This window comes from Colossoma macropomum, unplaced genomic scaffold (assembly GCF_904425465.1).
Source record: "Colossoma macropomum unplaced genomic scaffold, Colossoma_macropomum, whole genome shotgun sequence".
Classification (NCBI taxonomy): domain Eukaryota; kingdom Metazoa; phylum Chordata; class Actinopteri; order Characiformes; family Serrasalmidae; genus Colossoma; species Colossoma macropomum.
This window is the reverse complement of record NW_023494804.1, coordinates 6,041,900-6,055,943: the sequence shown is the minus strand read 5'-3', so window position 1 is coordinate 6,055,943 and position 14,044 is coordinate 6,041,900. Positions and strand designations below refer to the sequence as shown.

Genomic DNA, 14,044 nt, shown 5'->3' with positions numbered 1-14,044 from the left:
GAGGAAGATTTAGCTAGGCAACCAGAGCACAGGATTAAGCTAGCAAATCACAGTGGAGTATTAAATCAGCCAATCAGAAAGCAGTGTTTGCTTAGCCAATCAGATTATAGGATTCAGATAGCCAGTTAGATAGAGTGCAAGATTCAGGCAGTTGATCAGAGCAGGGTTCAGGTTGCCAATAGAAGTGTTGTGTTCAATCAGCCAATCAGAGAGCAGGATACAGCTAGCCAATCAGACTGCAGGATTAAGCTAGTTAATCAGAGTGAGGATGCAGTTAGCCAGTAAAATTACAGGATTAAGGCCAATAAAGAAATATTTAACAGTTATTGAGTAAAGTTGATGACCTTATATTGAGCATCTGGACTGATTACGGTTTGTGATATATGACCAGCTGTGGGGTCAAAGTGCTGAGCCTAGCATGGCACATTGGTTTACTATGCACTGAAGTGAATGTTAACACATTGTAAAGGACTGCAGCAGTACTCTGCCTAAACTTGGTGTCCGCTCTGACATTTAGAACAGCAACATCATGCATGCTTTGCAATGTAGGCCTTTGCAAAACTGACCATACCTTCGGGCAGTGTTGTTTCAATGCATAATTCAGGCATAACATTATGACCACCTCCTTGTTTCTATGCTCATTGTCCATTTTATCAGCTCCACTTACTATATAGGTGCACTTTGTAGTTCTACAATTACAGACTGTAGTCCATCTGTTTCTCTGATACTTTGTTAGCCCCCTTTTACCCTGTTCTTCAGTGATCAGGACCCCCATTGACCCTCACAGAGCAGATACTCTTTGGATGGTGGATCATTCTCAGCACTGCAGTAACACTGATGTGGTGGTGTGTTAGTGTGTGTTGCGCTGGTACACGTGGATCAGACACAGCAGTGCTGTGTCCACTCACTGTCTACTCTATTAGACACTCCTACCTTGTCAGTCCACCTTGTGGATGTAAAGTCAGAGACGATAGCTCATCTGCTGCTGCACAGTTTGTGTTGGTCATCCTCTAGTCCTTCGTCAGTGGTCACAGGACGCTGCCCACAGGACGCTGTTGGCTGGATATTTTTGGTTGGTGGACTATTCTCAGTCCAGCAGTGACACTGAGGTGTTTAAAAACTCCACTCTAAAAAATCCACTCACACACACTAACACACCACCACCACGTCAGTGTTGCTGCAGTGCTGAGAATGATCCACCACCCAAATAGTGCCTGCTCTGTGAGGGTCCATGGGGGCCTGACCACTGACTAGTCTGTAATTGTAGAACTACAAAGTGCACCTATGTAGTAAGTGGAGCTGATAAAATGGACAATGAGCATAGAAACAAGGAGGTGGTCATAATGTCATGCCTGATGGGTGTAAATTGTAAGTATGTAAGACCGAACATTGAATCAGGTACACGTTACAAACCTTCAATGGACCTCCACCAGCCAGACTCGAGTGTGTGAGGTTACTTGAGACACACACATTCGCACCTCTAAGGCCAGGAGATTGTAAAGGTTACCAGGAATGCATTTGAAGCAAAACACTGTGTTTCCCCAGAGCCAGGCGCCCGCCTCCTTCCATGCGTGTGCTGATTCTCCTCAGAGACTCCACTGAGAGTCCACTGGCTTGAAGTACAGCAAAGAGCAGTGCTCTCCTAAATTGGCCTATCGATTCATAGGGCTTTGGCAGGGGGGGAAGCCTCACACAGCAGCCCTGCCCCCACTTAAAATTGCTTTCGTGGTCCTATATCAGCGGCGCTGGGGTAATGGGGAAATGTATTACTCTGTGTGACAACTACATTCGCCATCCTCCTCTGAAGTGCGCCACAAATTAAGCGAGCTGGCGGAGATTTACGCGCCGTCAGCCGTCGCCGTTATTAACCGCCGCCATAAATAAAGGCTGGCGATCTGAAATCTGCCTTCTGATCTTCCGTTGAGGAGTACAGAGCTGTCAGGCAGCGAGACAGCGAGCGGATCTGGGAAGGGACAGCACTTGGTTTATTTCTTCTAATTGCTCAGCGTTAAATGCCAAAAGAGCCATCAGCAATCGCTCGAGAAAGGGTGGTCTAGACTAGTTTCAAAGCGTCAGTTTAGATGGTTTTAATCAGTTCAGCTCTGGGCTAGGAGATCAAAACTGAGAGCGCAATTCACTAAATTCAACGTACACTTCATGGTAGGGTGACACTTGATTAGTGGCTCGATTTTTTACTTCAACAGATGGACAGCTATGCTCAAGATGCAATCTCAGGTAGATTCATGTCAGTTTGGTTATTTATAGTATTCGCTTATGTCATTAGGAAGACCACGTTGCCATGTTGGTAGGCAAGCTGCAGTTCTAACTGCCTCATCACCATTACTGCATCTACAACCCTACAGGTTTTCCTTAATGCTTTAGACCCTACAAGGGTCTAACGCATTAAGGAAAACATGCTTCCTAATGAAGTGAAAATTAGTATAATGGCTACACAATTAAACTCTAAACCATGCACACTGTAAGCTATGCAATAATAATTCAAACTGAAATAAATGAAAATATTGCTACTATTAATACTAGGATGTATTCAACCATGTATCAGATCTATATGAACGACATACACATTACGTATAAATGTGTTCACCCACCTATCAAGCATATATATATATATGACTGAGTATGCAAATGTGCCCAAAATGGACACAACTTATAAGTACATATATTTTAAAATATATGCCTGACCCTTTATGATATAGGTGCATATATGGCCATATATCAGATTTCTGTATGGGATGTGACACCTTAAAATCTTTTTTTTTGCTATGCTAAACCTAGACCACAGGACCCAATCTATAGTGTTTAATATAAATCGACAAATGCTAATCATCTGTTTTCACCTCAGCTAAAGTAACATAATATTTCACCTCTATAGATTAAATAAACTTAAAATAAACTTATTAATTCTTTTATGCAGCACTTCCTATGTGCTATAGCTGTGCTTTGTACTGTCTACCAACTACTAAGCCAGCTGCAATAGTCCTTCTTTGGACTAAACAGGTAAGAAACTCTGACCAAAACATAAGACACAGGCTCTAGACTGCCCTCTGGTGGAGAATACAGTTCAGACCTCTTATGGTTCTTCAGTATGAGGCATATAATGTTAGAGAAAAGCCCATTTGCATATCAAGGGTCTAAATTTACTATCAGATTTTTAATCGATTTTAAACTTTCATGGGTATTTGAATATATACTCATCACGACTCACAATGCATCTCTTTCTTTTTTTACAAACTGACCACCCACCCTCTGACTATGGTCAGTCACTGCTAGGTTGAGAGTGGTCCACCATCCAGAAATACCCAGCCAAGTGGTTAAAAACTGATCATTTATGAAGGACTAGGATGGTTAACACAAACTGTGCATCAACAGATGAGCTGCGGTCTCTAACTGTACACCAGCAGAGTGAACTACAAGGTAAGGGCTTTTATTAAAATGACCAGTGTCCTTCATGATTGAACATTGAGGAATCTTTCTCAGATGGTGTCTTTTGAACTAACGCTGCTCTGAACTCCCTTCCATAAAAATACCCACAGAACTGATAAACAAAAAGCAGTATTTGCTGCGAGTGTCTCTAGATATCTGGCGGATCCAACTTAAGTGTGATGAATCACTGATATTGATTTTGACTCGCACGGTCTGCTGTGTCTTGCTGTGGTTTCGTGCATGTGGGAGTTACTTTGCTTTGCTGTTTTCTTCACAGTTGAGCCGTTTGATCGTCACTATGCCTGGCTTTCCTATTCCCTGCTAAAGATCAGAATTAGATGCTGTGGGTATGGCAGCTCCCACATGATGACTATCTTCCAGGCTGAGCGAAGTTCATAGTTCACATATGAGTAATGTGCCTATATAGGCCTATATGCAATATTCACACAATGTTCTGTGATTCATTTTGGTGGGCTATTGATGTTAATCACTTTAGCATCAAACAAGTTATTTTTTATGGTAGATTATGCATCTTCAGGATTCAGTGGTCAACCATTTTGGAGGTGCTGTGAGCATCACAATGGTCTAAACTTGATCTATACCTCGAGGCCTACAAGCTTCAAATATGGATTGGCTTCAATCGCCATGCATCCAGAACAGGTGCTGGACCAAAATTCCACTGTTCTTTTTAGAAATCAGCACTGGCTTTTGTTTCTGGCAGTGTCTCAAGGCTAGTTTGGAACCTGTTTGTACTAAATAGGGTACATTCTTTGAGTGGACACCATTATGTAAACCTGATATGGCCATATATGCACATATGTCATAATGGGTCAGGCATGTTTCTAAATATATGTACATATATGTCAAGTATGTATCTGTAAGTATCAAATATTGGGCGTATATGCAAAATATATTTATGATATATACATATCTGATACATTGTTGAGACCCATCCCAGTGTATTTATAGTTTATAAATATTAATTTACTTAAATGTATCAGGGAACAATTTATTCATTTATTCCATGTTTGAAAAATTTTGTTGCAAGTTTTAGAGTTAGCTGTTATACTCATTTTCACTTCATTAGGAAGCATGTGGAAGAAATAAGGAAGATGCATAAAGACCTTATATTGCATAATATGAAGCCAGCGTATGAGTAATAAATGCCATCCATATAAGAATAATGTTTATTATATATTGCTAAATATATATGTTGCAAATATGTTGTTCTATATTGATATATGGCTGAAATATATGTCCCATATTTGAAAATGTTCAATTTCAAATAAGTTGGCATATGTGTCACATATATTTCCAAATGAGATAAATATAAGTTGGACAGAAAGAAAATCTAATCATATATGTCATATCACTGCTATCGGAACAAAACCTTGTATCTCCAAAAAGGTGAGTTTACAGGACAAGGAAAAATGTTCTATAAATGGAGAGATATTTTTTTCCAAGTAATTTTGGACCATTTCTGTTGGTCCATTCATCATGAAATTTTCATACAACATAAAGATCAACTGCTTTTTTTCAAACTATGTCAAAAAATGAAAATATGGAAATATGAGATTTTGTTCTGACAGCAACAACATACTTGAAATCCTAATATTCCCTATATATCAGATTTCCAAATGGGCAATAAAGCACTTTTGTACGTCACTCTGAATGTAATGTAATGTAAATGTGGGCACATTCCACCATTTTGGACCGTTTGGCCTACAATTTGGCCAACACTTTTACTATCTTTACTTTCATTCAAAATGTCACCTGTCTAGTGTAGCCATTCCATCCTCAAGAAAACTGTAACACATGAGCCTCTCAGGGCTGCTCACTGTGTGGAATGATAGATAATTTCTTGGTGTCTCTTGATCTGCTAGTTCTTCAATTTACTCTATCTCTATCAAAACTCTGCTGCAACAGTCAGCAACAACAGTTAGAGTATCACAGGAACATTAGCAACACTGCGTCTTTATGATTCGGTGGCTAACCATTTTGGACGAGCTGTGAGAATGTTGCACCATGTTGGACCTTTTGGCCAATTTTTGACCAGTTTTGGTAGATGTTCCTCATTTGTTCCCTGTTGAAAGGAAAAGTTATAGTTATAGGTAAAAAATCTTATTTACACAATTTTCTACTCATCCTACATGTAGCTGAAAAGTCAGGATACATTTAGCGGCCTAAATCCACAGGTTTGCATACCGCAAGTAGCTGTGCAAATTCACCATGGTGCATGTTTGGTCATTATTAGCATTGCATGTGATATTTTGACACAAAAAAATGTACTGCATTAAACCTAATTCTGAACAGTCATGGAAATAAACCTCTCTTACAAGTCATCAAACTGTTAACGAATTAGAAACTAAACCTCGAGTCCTACAAATGTGAAAATCTCTGAGAGCTGTCTTTGTGAGGTAATGCTAGCCTTATGTTAGCTGCCAAAATTTTAACTGCTTGGTTGGCAACTAAATTTACCCCATATAATGAATGATAAAAAGACATTACATGTTCAAGATTATATTTTAAGTAAAATTCCACCACAATTGTAGCGTTAATGTGTGATTATGTACAGCTATGCTTTACTGGCTAGGCTAGTCTTGCTAACAGCTAGTCACAGTACACCCACCAGTTCAGACTAGACTGCATCACTGCCTAAATGATCACATTTGCCTCAGTGTTGAATTGTAAGTAATCTCAAAAGCATTTATGTGTTAACACTGAAACACTGGTATCTGCAACAACAACAAAAAAGAACAAAAGTAAATTACACAGCTAAAAACTGTGTTAGCAGCCAACTTTAGTTCTAAATTCTTATGTCATACAGTGTCAGAAACCACATAAACAAGTCTATTTGAGATACTTAACAGCGTATTGCAGTTGAGGTGAATGTGATGATTTAGGCCTGCTTTGCACTGTGCTAATTTTTGTGCTTTAAGCGTCCACTACTTGTTGGCTAGCCTTGCAGCTCCAGTGCAGCTTTTGACTTTTAACACTAAACATGTCTTGGCTGATTGACTACGGTTGTGATAAAACTGTATAAATGAGATTTTCCTCTAAATTCTTCCTTTAAGGTCTGCAAGTAATTAAAGTTTTCTTTCTGGATCAGAACAGTAGCAGTCCAGTTATTTGGATTTATATTGGATTTATATCCAATGTTTATTAGCAACGCTGACAGTCATGCCTCCAGAACAACCAACTAAATATGGGCAGTCTCAGTTGGGTTGGATTTGGACAGCGTTAACAACAGATGCGCAGGATTACAGACAGTATGAGGGGATTGTGTTAACAAAAAGAACAGGAGCAGTGATTTCTCACAGACTGACCTGACAGCCATACAGTATGGTCAGTTTGGAACAAATGTGTCCTCACTGGGTAATCGGCTCACTGCCTATTAACATGAACATGCGAGACCATTGCGCAGTGGGCCATGGTCAGATTGCCTAGTCTCAGAGCGAAGCCAGAAACTCAGATCCAATTCAATCCGTCAGAAATCTCTAAACAGCTGCTGTTTTATCCAATAGAGCCAGCATTATAAAACGCTGCATATTTAGTCTGCATATTGTGTCTAAGAAGATAATAGATACTAGCTTACTAGCTTTTTGGCTACTGCTTCATTTGGCTTTCCATAGTAGGCGAAAATTCACGTTTGGACGATTTATAATGCATAACTGAGGTGCTAAGATGGCTGCTATTACTGTTTTTAGCTATGCTTTGTAATTTTATCCATTTTTATAGATAACTGTATGTTATACAGAGTCCTAAACCCCATAAGCAAGTCTATTTGAGACTACTTAACATCTCAACTTGGTTTAAGGCTCATTTTAAATGATGCTAATTGATGGTTACAAGCTTACATTTCTTGTTAGCGACATTAGCCTCATAGCTCCAGTGTAAACGTGAGACAACAGACTTGTCTTGCTTGATTAACTCCATTTCGGGTTGGGAGAAAACTGTGTAAATTTTGATTATAATGCCAGACTATACTTCTACAGTGGGTGATGTGACAGTTTCCATTATGATGACCGCTTTACAACCCATTGCAGCATATTTGATCAGCAGATTTGCTAATATGAGAGGAAACTAGCTGCCTTGATGGCTCCCCTCAGCTTTATCGGCTTTAAAAAACAATTAAGTAAAATCCCATTGATGGATCAATACACTCTGGCGGGGTCAGGAGTTCACTGCAAGCTCAGGAGAAAACCTCTTCTCCTAATGCTGCTCCTTGAACAGCAACTATACTAAAGGATCTGGATCCTTTCCCTAAAAGAAAAAGAGCAAGACAACAAGAAAGAAGGCAAAACACTCTAGCATTGCATAAAGCAAACGCAATAGCACTGTATATGAACACATAACAGTCATGTGGATGGTTCTTCTCAATATTTATTTGTATTAATTTCATATATTAGGTGTTTAATGGACAGTATAGTGTATAGCATGTCACATTTTCTTGATAAAACAATGTTCTGTGGGAAAATGATGAAGGTTTTAGCACAAACACGATATCTACGGATGAAGCCACTGGCTACAGTCGAGAGTTGTGAGGAATGGTGGTGGAATGAAAGCTCACAAGCACTGTTTATGAGCGTAATAGGTGATGACCATTCACTCTATAACCAAATAAGGTAAATACAGTAGTAATTGGCTTAAAATCTGGAATTTCTTGGTTTCTCTCCAAAACCAGCCACTTGGGCCAAATGGAGAGCAGTAATTTCAGCATGTTCAGGGCATGATGTACATCCCTGGCTTAAAATGATGGTAAATGTCCATGATATGTTCATGCTTTCACATCTGAGGAACATTCAAAATATATTCTTTACTCCTCCAGATCATTACATATCTCCTGTTGTTGTAACTCCACAAACAATAGATAATCTCATGTGTCACATATCCCAATATTGGCCAGGTTGGAACAGAAACAAAGGAACCAAAAGTATATAAATCAGTGCATATCAAAAGAAGCAATAAAAGGAAAAGCCATTATATCTAAAAACAACCAACAAAGGGAATTCAAATCTGAAATGGTTACAGTAATTATTCCAGAGAGATGCCAGTGACGGACAGGACAGACAGGGTAATGGTTGACTTGATGTCACTGGTCCCGTTCCCCAAAGTTACCCCAACCCCCACCCTCGGGTCCATGATGGTGCGGTTTATTAGACATGCAAACAGCCAGCCCTCACGGTGCTCAGGGGCCTCCCGGGGCCACATGCACCCCAGCTCCGCCTAGGACTTCACATCATGCTTCTTCTTCTGGTACTTTCTGAACTGGTTCTGGATGGCGACGGCGGCCTTCTCAGTTTCAGGGGCGCCCATGTCAATGTCGAAGTCCTCCGCCGGGACGTCTTTCTTGGATGCATCTGTGGACAAGACAACAGCTGTACTGTTAAAAGGGAATTCTTCAGATTGAGCAAATCAGTAATTTAATCATTAAGTCATCCAGAATGGTCTGGTGATATGTACCGTTCTAGACTTTCAGAATGGCTCACAGTGGTGGTGATAGGAACCAGACGTCAGAGAGTTTCATGTCTCTAAAAGCTCCCTCACGGAAAGTTATGACATGAAATGGTTCTAAATATGCTGCATGACATCCGTGACATTTGACTTTGTCCTCCTTCATCTGCAACTTTCACTCGTTTCATATGTGTTTTAAATGTTTTGGTGTAGATTAATACACTAGTAATACAAACGTATGTGGACGCCCCTCCTAATCATCCTCCTAGTTATTGAGTTCAGGTGTTTCAGCCACACCCATTGCTAACGGGTGCATAAACATAGCCATGCAATCTCCATAGACAAACACTGGCAGTAGAATGGGATGTACTGACTGTAAATGTGACACTGTCATAGGACACCACTTTTGCCACAAGTTGGTTTGTGAATTTTCTGCCCTGCTAGATCTGCCCCAGTCAACTGTAAGTGCCATTTTTGTGAAATGGAAGCATCTATGAACAACAACAGCTCAGCCATGAAACAGTAGACCACTCAAACCCATAGAGCAGGGCCAGCAATTGCTGAAGCAGGTAGCAAATAAAAATCACCTATCCTCTGTAGCATCACCCAATACAGAGCTCCAAACTGCCTCTGGAAGCAACATCAGCACAAGAACTGTGTGTCAGGAGCTTCATGAAATGGTTTTCCATGGCTGAGCAGCCTAAGATTACTATTATAATGCCAAGCACTGACTGGAGTGGTGTAAAGCATCTGGACTGGACTCTGCAGCAGTGGAAATGTGTTATGTGGAGCGATGAATAACGCTTCAATATCTAGCAGTCTGAATCTGGGTTTGAGAACACTACCTACTGGAATGCATAGTTAAACAGTAAAGTTTAGTGGAGGAGGGATAATGGTCTGGGGCTGTTTTTCAGGGTTTGGCCCCTGAGTTCCAGTGAAGGGTGATGTTAATGCTACAGCATAGAAAGACATTTTAGTGTCAGCAGTTTTGGGAAGACCCTTTCCTGTTCTAGCATGACTGAGTCCCTGTGCACCAAGCAAGCTCCATAAAGACATGGTGTGATGAGTTTGGTGTGGAGGAACTCCAGTGGCCTGCACAGAGTCCTGACCTCAACCCCACTGAACACCTTTGGGATGAACTGGAACGTCAATTTTGAGCCAGGCCTTCTCATTCAACATCAGTGTCTGACCTCACAAATGCTTTTTTTTAATAAATGAGCACAAATTCCTACAGACACACTCCAAAATTTTGTGGAAAGCTTCCCAGAGGAGCAGAGGCTGTTATAGCCACAAAAGGGGGCAACTCCATATTAAATAATGCACTAAACATTTGCTAAGTGAGTTTTAGAGGCAGAGATAAAATGTGTTACAACCATCTCCTGTCTGCCCAATATACCGAGCATAAATGTAATTAATGATGCAATTTGCCATACATTCAGTTATGTAAATGTGTAATTACAATTAAATAATTATGTAAACAATGTTAATCTACTAAATTACATAGCTCCATATGAAAATAATTGTGCATTTACATTATGCAATGTAAACTGAATGCAAATGTAATTAGTTATATAACCCACTATGTAATCAATCATGTAATTATGTAATGTAAATCAAATGTATAGTAAAATGATGATAATACCTCTCCACTAAGGGTTTACGTCTAAACGTCTTAGTGCAGATCACCAACATTCGCATATAAGCAAGTATGTTTCATGACCACATTAAACTTTTAGTGACCATGCTGTCCTCTCCTCTAATCTACAGAGACAACAGCAAAGAACCCGGGAAGATTGAGGCTCTAAATAAAGGCAATGGCCTTCCTGGGACATTTCTGCCCTGTTACCATCTGCGCCTTCATCACTGATTGCTTCATCCAGAGAATGAGGCTCTCAGACAATCAATCCTCAACTCATATTACATACGCAGGGATATTCATTCATCCCAAGCATCCCTCTGGTATTTGGGGGTCCTATGCTGCCTTGCTAATCCTGCTCACTGATGTTCTCTGATGCTTCAATGGCAACAAAATGTTTGGTTTAACAATTCTTCTTCTGGAAATGGTCTTTTCTAGTTTGGTAATGTGGTCTTCCACACTGAGATCGTATCTCTTTGGTCTTCAGTTTGAGACATGAGTAGCAATACACTCTTATCGCCAAACTCCTGGGAAAGCTGGGCAATTTTCAGATTTACAAACATCTTACGGCATACTATAAAGTTTTTCAGAGGTACCCAGGGTATAGTTACAGTTGTTAGGCAATGAAGGACCAACTGGGTGAACAGCAGAGCAGTGTTCCAGCTTTAGTCAGTCAAGAATACCAAAGACAGAAGCTCGCCGATTGTGGGTGAAGCAGCTAAACAATAACCCTCTAGAATTTTGATTTTGAGACATGAAGGTGGTCAAAGAGGTTAATGAGGGAGACATGGACCGTCCCACGCCCTCCTGTATTTCGCACCTTGATCCCACAACAGCCTAAGACCAAAAATGTCTTCATAGCAGTGAAGATTTTGAACTAATACAACCAGTTGTTACTGACCAATTGTAATGTCTATGAGCATATTTTTATTAACACCTGTAAGACAATTTCTAACAATTTCAGGACGCATAGAGTGTCGAAATGTGTTCAAAACCACCTTAACATCATTGAATTGTGTAATATTGTTTCAATGTATTATTGTCGTTTTCTTCATAACAAGCATAAAAAATGGCTAATAGTTTGCGGATGTCTCAGTAGCAAGCTAGCTAAATTTCCTGTTCCACCTTAAAAGGTGCAGCAGTTACATTCTGGCACCTCAGGCATCAGAACTGCTACACCATTTAAGGTGGAAGGAGAAAATTCGAATGGGAAGCTGGTGAATATCTGACTTCAGCTTCACATCGCCGAAGAATTAGGGGTGGGTGATAATAAATAACTGCCCCCCTCCTCTTTGAAGGCATATGATTCCCTAAATGTAACTAAAGCCCAGCAGTGAGGAGCTGAACTTTACCCTCCTCTGCTATCAATGCAGACTGGCAGGGTCGCCTACAGAGCAGCGCTGGTAGCTGTTAATGAAGTAATGTTCTTTTTATTTGAGGGTCCCATTTTATAGGGAAGATTTCAACCACTACCCCTTGGAACTCAGTTTCAAGGGGCAAAGTGGCACTCGAAACTAAGGGGTAGGAGTAAAAATAAGAAATGAGATTGGGCCTAAGAGTGAACTTTGGAGCTCCAAAATATCTCTGCAGATTTCTTTGAAAAACTGAAAGCGAGTCTCCTGAATAGAATGAAAGCTGTAATAAGGGTAAAGAGTCGACACAATAAACTCTGAAAAAAGTAATATATTTGTATTTACTTTAGTTATATTTAATATGAATTTAGCTTTTGAGGCTTCTGGGTAATTTTGTGTTAAATATGTTTTCTGATGCTGAAAAAACGAATAACTTGATTTGTCTGGAAATTACATTAATGAAGTGTGTGCTCTGACTTTTGCACAGTACTGTAAATCCTATAAAAGATCATTTGGGATTTTGGAGGTACAACATGAATAATAAGCTAGAGAGAGCTGAATGTTTCTGTTCTAGAACATATAAGCAAGCATTCTTAAGTTTCTGTTGCCAGCAGAATGGTTTAGAACCATTAGAACCGTTCCAGAGACCTGCTTTTTAGTAATACTAATAGTATGAGAGTATTTTCTAGGTAATTTGTAGTGAATAGTAAGTCTTAAGATTTATACTTGAGCAATAAGCCTGCAGTTTAAGCCTAGCCAGTTTGCATTGAAGTCCCTGTTGTTACTGAATAATAGGCCTTAGTATGTAAAAAGCCTGGGGTTTTAAGGGGTTAAAGGCTTATAGCATTGACAACATTCAGAAATTCGCCTTATGGACTCCAGAACAGCCCAAGCTACCAGTGCGTTTCTGATAGGACTCTGCTGTCACGCTCTTATCAGCCAACACTGCTCCATCTATATCATGAGCCATGAGGGGTTCTGCAGACTCAGCCCGTCACTTTCCACTGCCTACAGTGCGGAAATTAGATTCTAGCGGCGAAGATGGGAGATGAGTCTCGTCATTGATCATGCAGCGTTTAGGAGGGGCACTAAAAAAGATTCATGAAGACTGATCCTCCCAGTAGAGCTGCTGCTTCGGAGAGGCATTTCTGACAGTTCAGGCTGGACGTACAGCAAACTTTACAGCCAGCTTCTCAGACATTAATCAGTTCTAGCTAAAAGAATTAGAGGAACTTCACCTTGATCCCCTAAGGGTTTGCTGTTTCCAGTTGAAGCTCCGGGTCCTTGTCTCTGTAACCAAAAAGAGAGAGAAAAAAAACAGGTTAATAAACACTCTATGTCCACTTTATTAGGAACATCTAGCTTCTGCTTCTATTTACTGTCCACTCTAAGACATCCACCTACATTTTGGGTCCACTATACAGTGGGATTGCATGACTAGTCGACTAGTTATTCAAAGAAAGAAGAAAAAGGGTTTCAGATGTCAGTGTTTTGTTAGTAGCTTGCTAAAAGGGCCTGGGGAGGCAGGCACTGTGGTTTGAGGTGTAAAACATGCACTGCAGAAGAGTTTTTTGTTATATTTCAGTAAGTTTCAGCCTCAGGCACTCTGCCCATAGTGTCTGATGTAAACTGCACACTAAAATCACCACAACTCTCACCATTTACAGAGAATTTAAACCTGCTCTGGCTATCTGCGCTGCCACGAACTGCCGTAATGAGCCCAAGACAACTGTTCATCAAGATAAATGCTTGTAGCAAGCACTTGCATTGCTATGAATGAGGCCTTCAGAGTGAGATATAGCCGCTGAACTGGAAAAGATACATGCTATCCAGTTGTATGTGTTGTACTTGGTTCTATATAGAACCTCTTTGAAAAAGGCTCTATATAGCACCAAAATGTTTTTTCTATTGTTACAAGCTTAACATCATAAAAAAGAACATTTTTGGTGCTGTATAGAACCATTTTCAAAAAAGGTTCTATACAGAACCATATACAACCCATTCTCAATCAATCTAAAGAACCATTTCACCATGCAAAGAACCATTTAAGAATGAAATGGTTCTTTATAGAACACATGGTTCTAAATAGAGCCATTCCCTTTACTAAAGAAGCCTTGAAGAGTACATACAGACATATAAACTGTAGCCCATCTGTAGA

At 40.1% G+C, this 14,044-nt stretch overlaps 1 protein-coding gene across 1 annotated transcript in view; it reads right to left on the bottom strand.

Moving 5' to 3' along the window:
• Nucleotides 1-7,809: 7,809 nt before the first annotated feature.
• The window catches only part of pcp4a (Purkinje cell protein 4a), a 40,023-nt gene continuing 33,788 nt past the window's right edge, over nucleotides 7,810-14,044 (bottom strand). The window contains exons 2-3 of the mRNA XM_036595814.1: nucleotides 13,125-13,176; nucleotides 7,810-8,804 (exon numbers count right to left, since the gene is read on the bottom strand). Of these exons, the coding sequence (XP_036451707.1) occupies nucleotides 8,671-8,804; nucleotides 13,125-13,176 (186 nt within the window). The 3' untranslated portion in view covers nucleotides 7,810-8,670. The remainder of the gene's footprint in view (nucleotides 8,805-13,124; nucleotides 13,177-14,044) is intronic.